Source organism: Crocodylus siamensis, chromosome 7, assembly GCF_052110815.1.
Source record: "Crocodylus siamensis isolate JL-2025a chromosome 7, ASM5211081v1, whole genome shotgun sequence".
Classification (NCBI taxonomy): domain Eukaryota; kingdom Metazoa; phylum Chordata; order Crocodylia; family Crocodylidae; genus Crocodylus; species Crocodylus siamensis.
Genome location: NC_143401.1, coordinates 86640658 through 86658379, shown reverse-complemented (window position 1 = coordinate 86658379; position 17722 = coordinate 86640658). Strand labels below are relative to the sequence as shown.

Here is a 17722-nt window from a genome sequence, read left to right as displayed (position 1 = left end):
CGTAAATTATTGAGAATGCGGTAGTTAGGTGTCATATAGCAGACCTACTACACAGCTACAGTTTCAGATTTATTCTACCAAGGTGACCTCCCTCACCAATCCTTTTGTCTTTACTTTATTTGCATTTTACTGAACTCATTTCCTGCAAGGCTCTTATGGGCCCAATCCTGCCAGCTACTGAGCGCTTAGCCCTTTCTCAGGAATTGTTCACATCCCCCAGGATCCAGAACCATGGCAGCAGGAAAACATTTTTAATGGTTTGCCTTTAAAACAAATTAAAGCACTTTAATTCCTTTTGGATCATACAACAGATATATACAAACAACAGGCAATTAATGCTTTGGAAGATTTCAATGAGAAAAAAAAACCCAGAAGAGCTACCAACTTATGTCCCTGGTGACATTATTTGAACTGAGTCACAATATAACCTTTACCAATACAAGAGCTCATTCTAGTAATTTCCCCTCCAAATTTTTGTTTCTTAATTATCAAAATATGAAGTAAAGTAATTCAGAATGGAATAAATATATTTGATTCCAGTTACTTATAAATGGGAAAGCAGTTTCCATACACAACGGAAGAATATCAAAGTTTAGGTAAAAATAATTGCTTAGCGTTTTCTAAAAAAAGGCAAAAATAGGGAATTATTAGTAGACACTGGTTTTTATTAACCCCGCTCACTCACTCACCTGCCTTCATTTTTTCATCCCCATTATGTTTTATACCCATTAAAGTTTCTTGAATTCACCAATATTTGCTTCCAAAACTGTTCCTGGGCAACTGCAGACTGCAGGCATTAGATATCCTGGATATTTATACATATTTTATATATTTATATATATACACACACATACACACACACACACACACCCCTATACATATACACATACACACACACACTGGATATTGCATATTAGGAATAGTGAATAAAATTGTGTAAAGTCTCTAGAAATGTTGGGTTTTTCAAACTTTTCTTAGTTCATATACTGTCCTCAACTTTACTCTCCCTGAAAATTTCAGCAAATAAAGACGACAAACAAATGAAAACTTATGTCCGATGTCAGACTATTTCAGGCTATTGAGGCTTATAGGCACAAACCTGCTTCTGAATAAAATCAACAGAAAATTGGTTGCTGAAGTCACAAGGAGCGGGACTAAGTCCAGCCCACTAGTATACATGTGCAATGCAAAGGTGAGAGGCAATTTCTGCACCCGGGTAGGTGTGTACATTTGCCACACGTTGTTCTCTCTCTCCTAAACACCGTTGTGCACATTTTGTTCCGTCTTGTGCTGGTTTCAATTTTCTCTAATTTTGGGCTGGGGACAGAAATCCCACCCCATCCTCAGCTGCCTGCCTGGGGGGGTGAAGAGCTCCCCAGAAGGGGCATCCACCCCCCAACCCCAGCTGGGGGAGCGAGTGCATTCCCCCTTGCTCCGCCAGCAAGGTGAGAGCACACTCCCTCAGCAGGGTCTGCCCAGCACAAGGGGAAAGCACTCACTGGGGGGCTTTCTCTTCCCGCAGCTCGAGCCAGCCACTTTTTACCCACTCCTTGCCTAGCCATCCACTTCTGAGGGGTAGGGCAAGGGAGCAGGGTGTGGGAACGCACTGCCCCCCCCAGCCAAGGTCTGCCTGGTGCATGGGGGGGAAGCTCCCACGGGGGGGGCTTCTTGCCCTCCCCCCCCAGCTTGATCTGGGCTGGGATTGCCCTAGCCCCGGTCCTTCCCCAGCCATCTGCCTCTGAGCAGACAGCTGGAGGGTGTGGGGCTGGGGCAATTCCAGTCTGGCTTGAGCTGCAGGAAGGTGAAAAGCCCCCCCACCAGTGGGTGCTTTCCCCCATCACACTTGGTAGACCCCAGCTGGAGGAAAGGAGGGATGCACCCCCAACCCTGCAGCCTGCCCCCCACCTCTCAGAGGCAGACAGCTGGGGAAAGGGCAGGAGTAGGGTGATCCCAGCCCAGGTCCGAGTTAGAAGCAGGTGAGAAGACCCCCAGTGGGAGCTTTCCCCCCCACCTTGCAGACCCCAGCTGCCAACAGGCCTAGGCTGCCTCTGAGCTGGGTTCAGCAACCTTAGGCAGCTTCGCCATGGGCTGGGGGGGTGCACTGGCCTGGGCCAGCGCAGGCTTCTGCTTGTCTTGGCCATCCAAACACTGAACATCAGTTCAGTTTGTTATCAGTTCATTCTACTCAGCTTAGAAAAAACCACAATCAAAACTATGGAAAAAAAAAAAATCGATTTTGCCTCAGGTTTTTTGAAGCTTCGTGCTCAAACTTAAAAAAATACAATCAGTGTGACATCTACTCAATTAAAAAACCAAAACCTGTGTCAAATGCAGTTGAAGGTACTAAGTGTCAGACTCCCCCCACTCCCATCCTCACCCCAATAACAACTGTGGCTTCACAATCACACGTTCACTCTCCTTCCAGGGAAAACCCTGAAACCAGCTATGCACAAGGCACCGTGACATGCAGCTCCCCTCTCAAGTAATCAGAACTCTTGGGGAGATGACATCTTTTATTAGACCAACTAGACAGTTGCAAAAAAAATTCTTTATTTGCAAACTTTCGGGCACACGCACCACCCTTCCTCAGACATAAAACAGCGCAACGACTGTAAAATTTCTCCTAGGTGGAAATGAAAATTCATATTTCTCAGGAGCGCTAAAAGCCCTCCCTCCCCCTTGAACTCTCTTTCTGTCATAGTAATACTACACATTACTAGAAACGGGGAATGAAAGTGTGTTAGTAGCGTTCCCTTAATAAAAGAATAAGATGAGGGCATCTATGAAGAATCTCAAACCTTATACACATTCTCCAAGACAAAAAAAGAGCCTCTCTTAAGAGGCCCCTACCTGTCCTCCACACACAGCAACCTAATTAATGGTGGAGATATTAAAGTAAAGTAGTTTCTAAGGGCACGCCTCAAGTAGGAGCCCCTTTGGAGATATAAAAATGCACAAAGGAGCTTTCACCTTGAGCAAAACACTAAAGGCCAATTTTACCGATACCTGTGTACACTCTCATCCGCGCATGCATCCCAAGATGCGTCCCCTTTGAATTCTCCCTGTAGGTGCCTAGACATGCAGTTTGCTGGAGCCTGGGGCCATTTTTTGCAGGTTGCCCTCAGGAGCTAATTATCATCGTTCTGCTTAAAAATTCCACCTTCCCTGTGAGCAATGGTATGGTAGATCCTCTCCCACTGCAGCAAATATTACAACTAAGATACTCAGCACTCTCCACTCCAGAATCACAAAGTGTTAACCAAATAATTAAATAAATAAGTCTGCACATGTGAATGGGGGGAGGGTTGTACAAGGGCATCCGAGGCCTGTGGAGGTTGCACCTTGCACAAGCGAGGGGCAAAGCATCGCGCAGAACTCAGGACTAGCTTCTGTAAAACAAATCACATTTCCTTCTCTCATGAATTCTTCAACAGCCACAGGAGACAAGCTCCCAATATGTGCATGCTTAGTTGAACCTTCTGTGATATGGTTTCTTCTCTTCCATCTATCCTCAGCTTCCACACCTTCCCAGGACCCAATGAGACTCTTCTCTGATCTCCAAGCAGACCCCTCTGCCTCTCTGCACAATCTCCAGCTGGATCCAGGGCATCTTGCTCTGTGGCAAACTACCAGGCATGCCTAAGTTTTAACTGGTGATGACCAGTGTTGAGCAAAACACTCTCTCAAATACTGACTCCATTTTCTCATCGCTAGAATGGGGACAATTATACTTTCTTACTACTCAGAGGTGTTATGCTGATTAATTTGATAACTGTTTGTACTGCCCTTTAAAAGCAGACAGTCTGATTTTTACACACACCCTCTTTTTCCTGGCATAGATTTTAAAGTGTGGCCACAAGAATTTAAACTGGGAGTAATTGATAAGGCTGGATACAGGCTAGAGACAGACATTACACATAAATTGGTTTAAGTGATCAGAAACTGGTTTAAATCTGTAACAGAACAGATGTTCAGTGCACATACACCAGTTTGACATAAACCTGGTTGAATATAGTATCAAACTTAACTGACTTGGCTCCAACCAGTTTGTCTGTCCCAGACCCCTTGCTGGTTTAAGTTAAACCAGACTCCCCCAGCATCCCAGCATATTCTCTGGGCTGGGCGGGGCTCTCTGCTCTACAGCAGAACTGGCCCCTCCCCTCTGCTCCCTGGCTGCAGCTCGGGCAGAGACTGTAGGCATCTGCCTGGCTTCCTCCTGCTCCCCCTCATTCCCTCACCACTCCATGCTAAGCAGGGACCCCCCTTTTCCTCTGCCTTACATAGACACACAGCATTAGCTAGCAGACCACATGCTGGCTATGGACCATGGCAGACAGGACAAAGGCAGAATCAACAGGTAGTGGGTAAAGTCCCTCTCTTGTTTTCTCAACGGGGTGATAAACACTGAGTTAGGCGAGTTAAACAGTGTGCTATTAATTCCCTGCTGGGCTGCTCAGGAGGTGGGGGAACCCCTCCCTAATCAGAACGTCCTGCTGGGGCCTGGCCACACCCACCACAGTTCAGCACTTCAGATGGGAAGGGAGGGATGCTCTAGTCCCCGTCCCCCCCCAGCTTCTAGCCTGAGCCACTTCAGGCATATGCCTGCATTTCTGGGATGTCTGTGCAGTTACAAACTGATTCAGCCTAGCCAGGTTAGACTAACAGACAGCAAAGTCCCACCGCTCACGCAGGTTTCTAACCTGTGTACAGGACCTCCACCTGACGCAGGAGGTACATGGTCCCACTAGGGGGAATGCCTTACTGGATCTGGTATTGGCAACGGGGGATGACATAGTAGGGGACCTACAGATCGGTAGCCATCTGGGGGACAGTGATCACCTAAAAGTACAATTCAACATAAGGCGTCGAGTGGGTAAGGTAACCAGTAGGGTGAACGTGCTGGACTTTAGGAAAGCTGATTTCAGCAAACTCAGGCGATTAGTGAAGGATGCACTGCAGAGTAGTAGTTTTGAAACGATGGGAGCCCAAGAAGGGTGGCTGTGCCTTAAGGAAGCTATCCTTCTCGCACAAAGCGAGACGATCCCCGTGCGAGGTAAAAGAGGGAAAGGGGCCAGGAGGCTTCCCTGGCTGACCAGAGAAATCCTGGGGAGACTAAGGGCCAAAAGGGGAGCACATAAAAAGTGGAAACAGGGAGAGATCACCAAAGAGGAATATACCTCTTCTGCTCGTACTTGTAGGGAGGCAGTTAGACAGGCCAAAGCTATCATGGAGCTGAGGATGGCAACCCAAGTAAAAGACAATAAGAAATTGTTTTTTAGATATATAGGGAGTAAAAGGAAGGCCCAGGGAGGAATAGGACCCCTGCTAAATGGGCAGAAACAATTGGTGACGGACAGAGGGGACAAGGCTGAACTCCTCAACGAGTTCTTCGCCTCAGTGTTCCTAAGTGAGAGGCATGACAAGTCTCTCACTGGGAGTGTAGGGAGGCAGCAGCAAGGCACCAGACTTCCATGCGTGGACCCTGAGGTGGTGCAGGGTCACTTGGAGGAACTGGATGCCTTTAAGTCGGCAGGCCCGGATGAGCTCCATCCGAGGGTACTGAAGGCACTGGCCGACATCATTGCAGAGCCACTGGCGGGAATATTTCAACGCTCATGGCGCACGGGTCAAGTCCCGGAGGACTGGAAAAGGGCCAATGTGGTTCCCATTTTCAAGAAGGGGAGGAAGGAGGACCCGGGTAACTATAGGCCAGTCAGTCTCACCTCCATCCTTGGCAAAATCTTTGAGAAAATCATCAAGGCTCACATTTGTGAGAGCCTGGCAGGACAAATTATGCTGAGGGGAAACCAGCACGGGTTCGTGGCAGGTAGATCGTGCCTGACCAATCTAGTCTCTTTTTATGACCAGGTCACAAAACGCCTCGACGCAGGAGGAGGGGTGGATGTCGTATACTTGGACTTCAGGAAGGCCTTTGACACGGTATCCCACCCCATACTGGTGAACAAGTTAAGGGGCTGTGACTTGGATGACTGCACAGTCCGGTGGGTGGAGAATTGGCTGGGGGGTCGCACCCAGAGAGTTGTGGTGGATGGGTCGGTTTCGACCTGGAAGAGTGTGGGCAGTGGGGTCCCGCAGGGCTCGGTGCTTGGACCGATACTCTTTAATGTCTTCATCAGCGACTTGGACGAGGGGGTGAAATGTACTCTGTCCAAGTTTGCAGATGACACTAAGCTATGGGGCGAAGTGGACACGCCGGAGGGCAGGGAACAGCTGCAAGCAGACCTGGACAGGTTAGACAAGTGGGCAGAAAACAACAGAATGCAGTTCAACAAGGAGAAATGCAAAGTGCTGCATCTAGGGAGGAAAAATGTCCAGCACACCTACAGCCTAGGAAATGACCTGCTGGGTGGCACGGAAGTGGAAAGGGATCTTGGAGTCCTAGTAGACTCCAAGATGAACATGAGTCGGCAGTGTGATGAAACCATCAGAAAAGCCAATGGCACTTTATCGTGCATCAGCAGATGCATGACAAATAAGTCCAAGGAGGTGATACTTCCCCTCTATCGGGCGCTGGTCAGACCGCAGCTGGAGTACTGCGTGCAATTCTGGGCGCCGCACTTCAAGAAAGATGCGGATAACCTGGAGAGGGTCCAGAGAAGGGCCACTCATATGGTTAAGGGCCTGCAGGCCAAGCCCTATGAGGAGAGATTAGAGAAACTCGACCTTTTCAGCCTCCGCAAGAGAAGGTTGAGAGGCGACCTGGTGGCTGCCTATAAGTTCGTCAGGGGGGCACAGAAGGGAATTGGTGAGTATTTATTCACCAAGGCGCCCCCGGGGGTTACAAGAAATAATGGCCACAAGCTGGAGGAGAGCAGATTTAGATTAGATATTAGGAGGAACTTCTTCACACAGTTCGAGTGGCCAAGCTCTGGAACGGGCTCCCAAGGGAGGTGGTGCTCTCCCCTACCCTGGGGGTATTCAAGAGAAGGTTGGATGTGTATCTAGCTGGGGTAATGTAGGCCCAGCACTCTTTCCTGCTTATGCAGGGGGTCGGACTCGATGATCTATTGAGGTCCCTTCCGACCCTAGCACCTAGCATCTATAACCTACAAAGACTGAATCAATTCATGCTCAGGTTTTTTGAATGCATGTCCCTAGCTTTAAAATTCAGGACCACTAACCCCCTGTTGTTACTGCTATAGCTATTACTGGAAAGAGGAAAGGCTCCTTAAAAAAAAAAAAAAAAAGAACCATTTTACCTATCCCTATCTTCTACTGATACTGTCTTAGACAATATACACTATAATAAACAGGACTATGATGACTTCACTGCAGAATTAAGCTAGGGGGGAAGCACTTACTCATAAGGGGAAGGGGTAGAGCTCAGAAGCATTATTAATAAAGTACACCCTCTTTGGTATAAACATGCTTTTTCTTCCCTTGGCTTTGCAGCTTACCCTAGTGCAAAAGTCCCTTTTTAACTTGTTTATTTTGGTAGTGTCCCATAGAAAGCTGAAGAGCTCATGGAGGTTTTCATGGCAGGAAATATGCAGAGGCACAATGTGGCTTGCCTCTATTTCCAAAACACCTAAACCTTTCTCTGGGAGCATCTCTACCTTCAGTTAAATGACTGACATTTTACTGCTTTTCTAGACTGAGATAAGAGTTTCCTTAGGCCATATACAGGCATTAGTTTTCTACTGGGAGAACCACTGCTCTCCTGATAGAAACCACTAGTGTACAGATATTCATCAAGTTTATCTCACAAGAAAAAGACCTCCTATGGCCCAGTCCTCTCCCGGACTGGACTGGTCTGGGAGAGGACTGGAGCAGCTGCTCATCCTCACACCTTCCCCAAGTCAGGAACCCAGCCAGCAGGGGCAGCTGCAGGCAGAGCACCTGTACTGCTCCCTCTCCCAAGAAGAAATGAATGCCTGTTTTTCATAGATTTCACAGACTTTAGGACTGGAAGGGACCTTGGAAGATCATCGAGTCCAGCCCCCTGCCCCAGGGGCAGGAAGTCACCTGGGGTCATAGGATCCCAGCAAGAAAAACGTCCAGGTTTCTCTTGAAGGCTTTCAAAGTAAGTGCTTGAACTACCTCCGATGGCAGGCTATTCCAGACCTTGGGGGCTCGGACAGTAAAGAAATTCTTCCTCGTGTCCAGCCTGAAACGGTCTTGCAGGAGTTTATAACTGACCTGGTCATCCCTTGGGGCGCTCTGGTGAACAAACGTTCCCCCCGATCCTGGTGAACACCCCTGATGAACGTACAGGTGGTCATCAGATCACCCCTGAGCCTGCGCTTTTTAGGCGGAAGAGCCCCATGGCTCTTCGAGGCCTTCGTTAAGGCAGTAACCCTCGGATCTCTCACACGAACGTAGGACTCCACTCCTTGTTCGCACCGTGACTTGTTTTCCCTTCCACATGTCTGGTAGGATGGGAATTCTCCTGCACAACGCAGCATGTTGCACAGAACAGCTCACCTTTTATCTGCTGCTGGCAGTGCAGCGAGTTGCACGAACCAGAGCTGCCTTCCGTTTCCGTGGACGGATCTTCATCATCAATGTTGATTTCTTCAGTAATGATATCTGGCCCCAGTTTGGCCATATACAACATGCTGATTCTTTTTAGGGTCTTGTTTTCTTTGTTCAGCTGAAAAGGGACAAATGCACACAGGGAGAATTTAAGGTTGAGAGGTTCAGGTAAGAAGGTAGCCAAAAATAAATAAATAAAAAGAAAGAATCAAAGCATACTGTTTCTTCTTCATTATTAAAAGAAAATCTATCAAAACATGCAAAAAGCAAGACAAACACAGTAATATCACTTTAACCCACTGCTCCTAACATGACTGTCAAGCCTAAACCAGAAGGTTTGCACCCTTGCTCCTTTAACAGAGTTTGGCTTAGACATTCTGGTTCACATAAAAACATTTTTTTTTGGAGTAGAAATGGAGCTATCTGGTACTTTTGGTTAATGAGCATCCTATATAGGCACAAATCAAATCAAATCATCAGGCTTACTGTAATACTGTTTTTTGTGAAAACTTTATCAACTATTATCCTTTACCACAACAGTCTAACCATGTGAGAATCAGCTTCTGATCATTTTGATACTGATGATTTCTCAAATAGCAAGAATTAAAAAAAGAGATCACCTAGTACATTAAGGATCAAAACCACGATGCTTTTGTACCTGCCTCCCTTCACCCAACAGTTTCCCCTCTGCAGCAAAATCTCTACTCTGACAGCAATGAACACTGGATTTTCTATCAAGAACATGCAGTATAACCTGAACAAATGCCCTAAGAGACTATATGTGAGAGGCAAGGGTTTCTTAAGGTGGTACCTTTCACTGGACCAACTATATAGGTATCATTGTAAGACAACTTTGCCCCTCACAATTTCTGGTCCATCCGAGCTACGACACCACTCTTACACTATCTTCACAGACTATATACTGCTTCCCTGATTAGAAGGGAAGACATAGTTACTGTACCGGGCACCTGACCCAGGCCAAGCTCCCACTATAACAAGGGGAGATTTACTTGTGGAAAGAGCCCCTTCAAATACATTCCTCTCCCAGAGAATGAAACTGAGGAAGTGAGAAAATACCTTGTGCAGTTTAGCCAGCATGTATTAACAAGCAAGTCAGATTCGGTATATCTGGGACAGCACTACCCTTTTCGCTGCGTGTGTATGTCTCTATGCACATTACAGAAAGTATGGAAAGCGAGGGAAGTTACATAAATAAATTCATTTTCTTAGTTATGTGCTGATTGCCTATCTTATTAATTTTAATATCGTGTCATTATGCAAACAATTAAGTAAATACCTCTGGAAAGTACATTGCTAATGCATCTAAATTAAAGAGATTTCTTGTCGGTGTGATTTCTGCCACATCCAAAGATGTACTTTGGGCAGGGGGAAAAAAACAACAAAACAGCCAGCATTGCTAATGAAATTTGGTTCGAAATTGCTGTAATCCATTTTCTGATGAAGTGGCTTAGATGCATTTTGCACAACCAAAAATATATAACACAGAGATAAAAACATTCTTTAATAATAATGCACTTCTGATGAGATGGAATATAGAAAATTACACACTTGCTAAATTCATCAGACTAGATGCAATCAACTGAGCATTGGAGGTCACCTCTTGCCTGCCCTTGTTTTGCTTTCATAAACAATCACCTGAAATGTAATGCTTTGGGTGACTTTTTCATTTAATTCAGACACTGAAATGCTCATTATTCTTTTATGTCACACATGGGATAGTTTCAAAGTTGTTTTCCATTTAACCCAAACACATACAAAACCAGATAGATAAAAAGTTATGCTGCACGAATTACTGTTCTAAAAACATAATTGAACAGACACTTCTTTTTAAAAAAAAAAAGGGGGGGATAAATGGCAATTATGTTTTAGAGGTTCACGTATTACATTTTTTAACTTCCTCAAAACTACCACTTACACTTCAACAGAAGGCCAACAGAATCTATTACACTTACCAGGTGATTTATCCCCTGATTTTATTCTTTCAACATAGAAAAAAAAATCAGAATAAGCTCAAAAGCAGTCATTCTTCTCACCTTAGTAGCCAAAGCCTCCGCACTTTCACGACATGTCTTCTCAATTTCAAGATGGTTCTGAATACAATTTACTTCCTCAATAACCATGTGAGAAACTAAGTGATAGGGAAAAAATCCACACACATTTAGTTCTTACAGAGATTAAAAATTAGTCAGCCCTTTTCTGTACTTGCCACAGTCATCCCATGATTATGAATACTTACATTTAGTCAGCTTTTTTGAGAATAAGCATTTCAAGCTCATGAAAGCCGAGATGAAAAGAATACATATACACTGGAAAGGTTATGAAAACAGATTGAGAGTATCAGGATTGTTGCTCAAAAGGTCTTTCTATTAATGATTCTGGCATTGTTGTAACTGGAGAGGTTGCTGGTGACTAAAGGCAAGTCCTAAATGGGGAGACTTTAAAGGCCAGAAGGGACCGTTTTGATCACAACCTTCACCCAGACTCCACATCATTTTTTACTTGTACTGCAGCAGTCCCAGAAGAGCCTCAGCCCTGGATTGGGACCTTTACAGTCTGCCCCTGAGTTTGTAAAACACATTTCCACTGTATCTCCCTGTTTCCATACACACTTTGCACTTTTCATAAAAGTCTGTGGACTGAATATTTTCCCTGTTTTATATTAGGTAAAAGGTTTAACTACAAAAAAACCCAACCCATGAGTGAAAGGATTTTTAGCCAGCAGCTAATCAAGTTTTCTTCCCGTTAGGAAGCAAATTCTATCCACACAGTCCACATACAGACACCACAGCATGGCACAAGTTTGAAATTTCACGTGGGCCCAAATGTCATGAAACTGAGAAATATTCAAGTTCCAACATCAAGACTACTTTGGATATGTTGTATGGGGATTATAGTCACTTTTTGGCTCTCTCATTTAAGGTCATCTTTATAGATATCATTGCTACTAAATGCACACTGTAACATTAAAATCTGTAAGACAGGCTTGCCTAGTTCTTGTTGCCGTGCAAACCTGAAGTTTGTCCGGTCAAAAAAAAAAAAAAAAAAAACCACAAAAAGTCACAAAATGCTGACCTGAGCAATGCAATGACACAGATCTCTGTGCTCTAATTATTCATGGTTGAGTTCTTTCTGCCTGGCTCTGTACTGACTGAAAGCAAAGACTTCGTGAGCTGCATGCCCAGTCCTACAAAGTGATAGAGGCAGAGGGACCTCCCTGACCCCTCGAGCCACAGGCATGCCTTTGTGGGACTAAGACTGGAATCAGACATGAGCAAGTGTAATGACATATCTTGGAAATTATCTGTGGTAGTACTTCTGTCTTGGAAATAACCTGCCAATCTTAGGCACATATATTGTGCTCGTTATTACAAAACCTGAACATTTCACAATGTCCAACTGTATTTTGCTTTATGACACCCCACAAAAATAAGGAAGTGCAATTATTCCCATTTTACAGAACGGGAACTGAGACACAAGTAGATTAAAGGGGTGGAAAAGATTTTCACAAAGCAGGTTTGGCAATTGGGCACTTAACTGCCCTTGAAAATCTTTAAGTGATTTACCCAAAGCCAGATAAAACATCTGAGCCATAGCTGTCCGTGAACCCGATGTTCCTTAGTCCCCGGTGCAGTACTCTAACCACTGCACCATTCTCACTCTAAGGACTATATCTCACTCTCACTCATTCCAACTCCTACCTTAGGCCTAGTTCTGCAACTGGCTTCACACTACTGGATTTCTTTTCTGCAGGAGCTGACTGAAGAACGAGGCCATTCATGTGTAAATAGGACTACTCCCAGACTAAAATACTCTGCAACATCAGCCAGAGATGACAGACTCGAGCCTGAAAAGAATCCTTTATATCTATATCAAGACGACAGATTTGAAACCTAACAATTTCAGACATAAAGAAAAGAAAGATTCTCTCGCTGCTGCCTCTAAAAGTTCGAAAAATGTGACCAAAAATAAATAATCAATTCTTCATAAAGCAGTTTTATAACTGAAATAAAATAATTGAGGATTTATAGAATTATTACTCTGAGGCTGGGAACAGACGCTTCATTTGCCCCTAAAGAAGATGTGCCGTGCTTGTCCTGGAACAAAAGTATCCTGGGATTGGCGCGTACAGACATTGCTCTTCCAATCAGGCTTTAATGAATGGCTGAATACAGAGCCACTTTTCTGTCATTGATTCAGCAGTGCAATCTCCGGAAAACTGCTCAAATGTACTTTGCGGTGTCCTGAGATAAACTGCTAATACTTCTTATCCTGTGAACCTTTTCTGGATTTATCTTGGGAGAAGGGGCACGGATATCTGAACAACTGCACTTTGTCCTGGGATAAAATGATTTATCCCAGGACAATCATAGCATCTGTTCGTAACCTGAGAGACAGCAAATGAGATTAGTTTAGTAGTCTAGAAAAAATGCCGGCTGCTAAAAAATCTGAGCACTGCTTTGCAAATGCACATAATATTATTTTAGAAAATGCAGTTTTGAAGTTCACAATAATTGGATGCCAAATCCTGCCTCTGGACAAGACCTATGTTGTGAAAGCTGGGGAAGGGATTTTTTACAGTAACAGGATGTTTACTTCAGTGTTCTCTGATGCACGGAGCACTATATGCAGGATTAACCTTCAGGTATACGGCAGAGCATCCTTTAGGTTGCTGTAAGTTATGTTGCTGTTTATGGCCCCAAAATTCCCAAATCCACTGGAAATTGGCAAAACATTGTTGAATCTTGGTACACAGCGTCTATCTTTTGGTGAAGTCTTCAGAACTGTAAACTAATGCGAACCCTCCTTGGCTACTACTATGTGGCACCAGAGAATTTGACTAAATACATTTGAAAGAGGAAAGCTTTAAAAAGTGTCTATTATATGTATGTAAAAAACCCCCCCAGACAAACCCATGAACTCAGAAATGGAGAATGCATCTGCATCATTAAATTGCATCTCAAACAGGAGTTTCAGAGAAAGTAAGAGCATTCCCATTTTACAGATGGGACCTAAAATCCTGAGTGCAAAGCTAGTTAAAGTTAGAAAACAAAGACTGGGCTCAGATAATACAAACTAAGGATTACTCTTGGTTCATTTAAGCTTAATTAACCTGCAATTATGATTAACTCGGGGGAAAAAAATTCTCTCCAAATTAAATGCAAAAATATATTACTTCCTAAGTCTGTCCAAAGTTCTTATTATGTCAAAATTAAAATTCATAAAGCAGCACTAAGTGGCCAGAAACATCTCTAACCTTGACGTTTTTTTTCAGGGGTAATAATAATCTGCAGCAAATGCAGGCCAACCAAAAACCACTTAACTAATTAGTAGTTGCAGTCACCGAGAAAACATGAATCAACACTGTTATTACAAGTGGCACATTTGAGTGGCATCTAATTATGACTTGATGAGCACGATACTTGCATTATCAACATTACTACTGCATCCCATCAGGGACTAAAAGCCGCTGATGGCATTGACTGCGAGAAACTCCCACTCAATGGTACTGCAGCACCCAACAATCTCCTTGGCAGGGGCACCCTCACTAAATGACACGTTAAGCGTAATTACTGGTAGACATTGTAAATAAACAGGATTGGAAGTGAAAATTGTACCAAGTGCATAAGACACAATCTGACACATTGGAAGTGGCAGCCTTAATTGAGAGTTTCTTTGACTGCTCAAGATCATTTCAACTGCATTTCTCAGAGGACAGTGATTATAACTGTGGAGACAGACGGCATAATGGTATCAGCACTGCTGACAGAGCAGTGAATTAAATTGTATCTGCTGTTGTGTGAAAGCCTTGATGAGAGGTACAGATCCTTAGTGGTCTTATCATTATAACACAATGGTCATGTTGTCATCAACCTTGCTGGCTCCAATTGAAAAGAAATGATTGTGTGTTGAAGCTTTCCCCCCCACTACCACCTTCTATCTCTTGTGCTGAATAGAACCAATTTTCAGAGAGCTATGAAATCACGCAATAGGGCCTAAAATGCAGCTGCTTGGCATACAAACGGGGCCCCATTAAACTGGAATCACACACAATATGTGTTTATGCCAGGAGAACAAATAGAAGCTGAGTACAGGCCAAGTTTATTCACAGACACAAAGCCGATGTAGCTCTTCATCAATATAATTGCCTTTTATATTGTCGTTTAAATAATGGGCTCTATTATTGCCTTAAAATCCTAATATTCCTGGCATTTTATCACTATGTTTACAAGGTATGTTCTTTAAAAATGTGAAAGGAAGATAAAGGAAACCTATAAAATTTTACAACATCAAATATTACTTTGAATTTTAAAGCCTTAACTACTTGACATTTTCTGCCACACTTTGGTATTCGTAGTATCATAACAAAAACAAACAGGCTACGTTTTTTCCCACAGGAATTAGACTTATGTAAGAATGTGCTGGCCTCATGGAGCGATTATATAAGCATATTTGAGAACCGAAAGGTTGCTATTTTCCAGAATTGCATTTATGAACAATCGCCCCCAAAAAAGGCGTGTAAACTCTCCATTAACTTAGTCGCACAAAAATACAGCGTGCAGTTTCCTCGTCCTGTATTACTGCTACTCATATTTCTAATGCTCTATCATGTAGCAGTAGCACAAACCAGACAGAACAGAGCCCTGTCCCATTGTAGTCGTCTCTTCTGCGAAGCTACTCCACTAGGATACTTCCTCTCCCATTAGACAAGCTTTGGTGCGTCTCGACACCATACAATGTGAATGAACTGCTACCGTAAAAGTATAAAACTGGATATTGACATTTTTCACAGCAAAGAAAATACAACTTGTTCTAAAATTGCCAAGAGGCATCAGTTTGTACTACAAACCTTAAATGCCGTCTCTGTTTTCAGCAATCTGACTCCCTCCCTTTGAACAACCGGGCCAAATTCTACTTGGTTCATGTGGATATTATTTCAGTACAACTTAGCTCAGTTTTCCTAATGACACAGAACAGAATTTAGCCCGCTATGCTTTCATCATTTCGCACCCTAAACACAGTTCAACTGATTTCACCTATCCGGACTGCTGTGCCAGAATTCAGCTTGCCAGGAGCTGGGACAGACCTTTCCAACAAGGCAAGGAAGGAAAAACAGGCACTGAACCTAAAGCCCAACATAGCCCCACAATACTAAAGGCCATACTAGTACTTTAAGTGTTAATATTCTCATTTGAACATCAACTTACTTTTCTGAAACTCCTCTAGTTTTTTGACTGCTTCATCACGCTCCTGTTTGACTTTATCACACTGTACAGGGAAAGAGAAAACAGAAGTTAAAATTAACCCGTGAACATGGTCCTGTAATTAAATAATCAGTACTATACACACACAAAACCATTGGGATGATTGGTAGTGGATTTAATATGCAAGGATGTTTCACATCACAGCTGAGAAAAATGCCTTGGAGTTCAAACTTCAAACAGTTTTGTAACTGTCCTTGAGATCGTTTGTAAGCCAAACAGACATAGTTTGGGGATAGTCTCTGAAGAGATACTAGCAAATACTACTATATATATTTTACAGTAATAAAAGCATATATCTGGTGCATCGGCTATACAATGAAGTAATCTTATTTTGCAGTGTCCTTGGCTCCATATACAATGTATGGGAAGGTTCCAAAGATCCAAAGAAACGGCAAACTGAAGGAGCTACCTAGAGCTAGGCGATGGGAAGCATTATGCAGAGGGATGCGTGACCTCCCATCTCCTCTTTCCAGGAACAGAGCTGGACCTGCCCTTTACCTTTTCAAAGACTGGAAAAGGAGCATGTACTAGGGCATTTCACCCAGAAATGCCCTAGCTCTAGGTCCTCCTTAGCCTGAGAAGGCTCAAACAACATCACCCACCTCCAAGGCACTCACTTTACGGAGAGAACAACACGGACATTATATTTGTAACTTTAGAAAACTCCTATACAGCCTCCTCCACCTTATATTATTACAGAAATCATTCCCAGCTCATCGGACATATTGTCCATGACAGCTTAGACACAGAAAACACATGACTTCAAAGGGAAAAATGACCAGTTCATAAGAAGGGACTCAATGAGATTTTTCCAGCTCATGTCACTTACACATCCAAAATGCATACATACTTCCTCACATGCAACTTTACAAGATCGTAGTAATTAGGAACAGAAAAAGATCTACAAGACTAGCACCTTTACAGCATAAACATACTGCTGACGACACTTCACTATAAGGCAGTATAGATTTACACCTTTACAGACCAACAAATCAGGGATGTATAGCATAAGCCATCATAAGCAGAGGGCTTGTTTCATCAGAGGCCGTGAATTAAAAACAGATTTTTATCTTTTTTTTTTTTTTTTTTTAAAGGGGTGGGAGGAATTTTGCTTCCCCATTTTGTTTTCTAGGTAAGTCTCCACCTTTAGATACCAGGAGAGGAGCGCTGATGAATGATAAAAGGCCTGACGTTAACAAAAATCTTTCCATCAACCCCAATGGACTTTGGATCAGGCCACACAGAGATCTGGCTCCTTAGAAGAAGGGGTGCGATGAAAGATGTCTCAGCTGCAGCCTCTTACAGGAGAAGCTGGGATAGCCACTTTTGAGGGCCATCCTAATGAAAGCAGAAAGAGGCACTGCACTAAGTGACCCCCCTATCTTGACATGGATCAAAAGAGCAGGAGCAGCTGCCGAGTGGGGAGGGGGCCAGTCACCTGCTGCTGCAGCTCAGGATAGCAAAACAAGGAAGAAGTGGGAGAGAAAGAGGCCATGGTGACAGGCAAGAAACTAGGGGCTAGGGAACACAGCTAGGCAGTGAGAGGAGTAAGCAACAAGCCCCGTGCTGCTTCCCTGCTAAGGAGGGGAAGAAAGGGAAGTCAGGGAACAAAATAACCTGCTGCATAACGGCGCTGCCTCTGTTCCTCAGGTCCTGGTGCTTTCGGTCCCCTCCCTCTGCGTTTTCACAGAAGGAAGAAGTGGGCTCTGCAAGCAGGAGGCAGGGAAATGGAGAGCAGCAAGGGCTTTAAAAAAAAATGCTGCTGCTCTTGCTGCTGTCATTGGAGAGCGCAGCTCCACTGCAAGGGGACTCGGTGCAATTCCATGCCAACTGTTGCTGAATATTTCACAACAGCGACACTTTGCACCGGTCCAGCACACTTCACGCAAGGATATGAAAGTACCTGATGAGCCCTCCATTCCCAGCCTGTGAGGCAGGCAAAG

The 17722-nt window shown here is 44.0% G+C and overlaps 1 protein-coding gene across 2 annotated transcripts in view; it reads right to left on the bottom strand.

Moving 5' to 3' along the window:
• The window catches only part of SHTN1 (shootin 1), a 203695-nt gene that overhangs the window by 59651 nt on the left and 126322 nt on the right, over positions 1 to 17722 (bottom strand). For both annotated transcript variants that reach the window (XM_090056501.1, XM_090056502.1), the window contains exons 3-5: positions 15723 to 15783; positions 10551 to 10645; positions 8446 to 8614 (exon numbers count right to left, since the gene is read on the bottom strand). In XM_090056501.1, coding sequence (XP_089912627.1) covers positions 8446 to 8614; positions 10551 to 10645; positions 15723 to 15783 — 325 coding nt within the window. The remainder of the gene's footprint in view (positions 1 to 8445; positions 8615 to 10550; positions 10646 to 15722; positions 15784 to 17722) is intronic.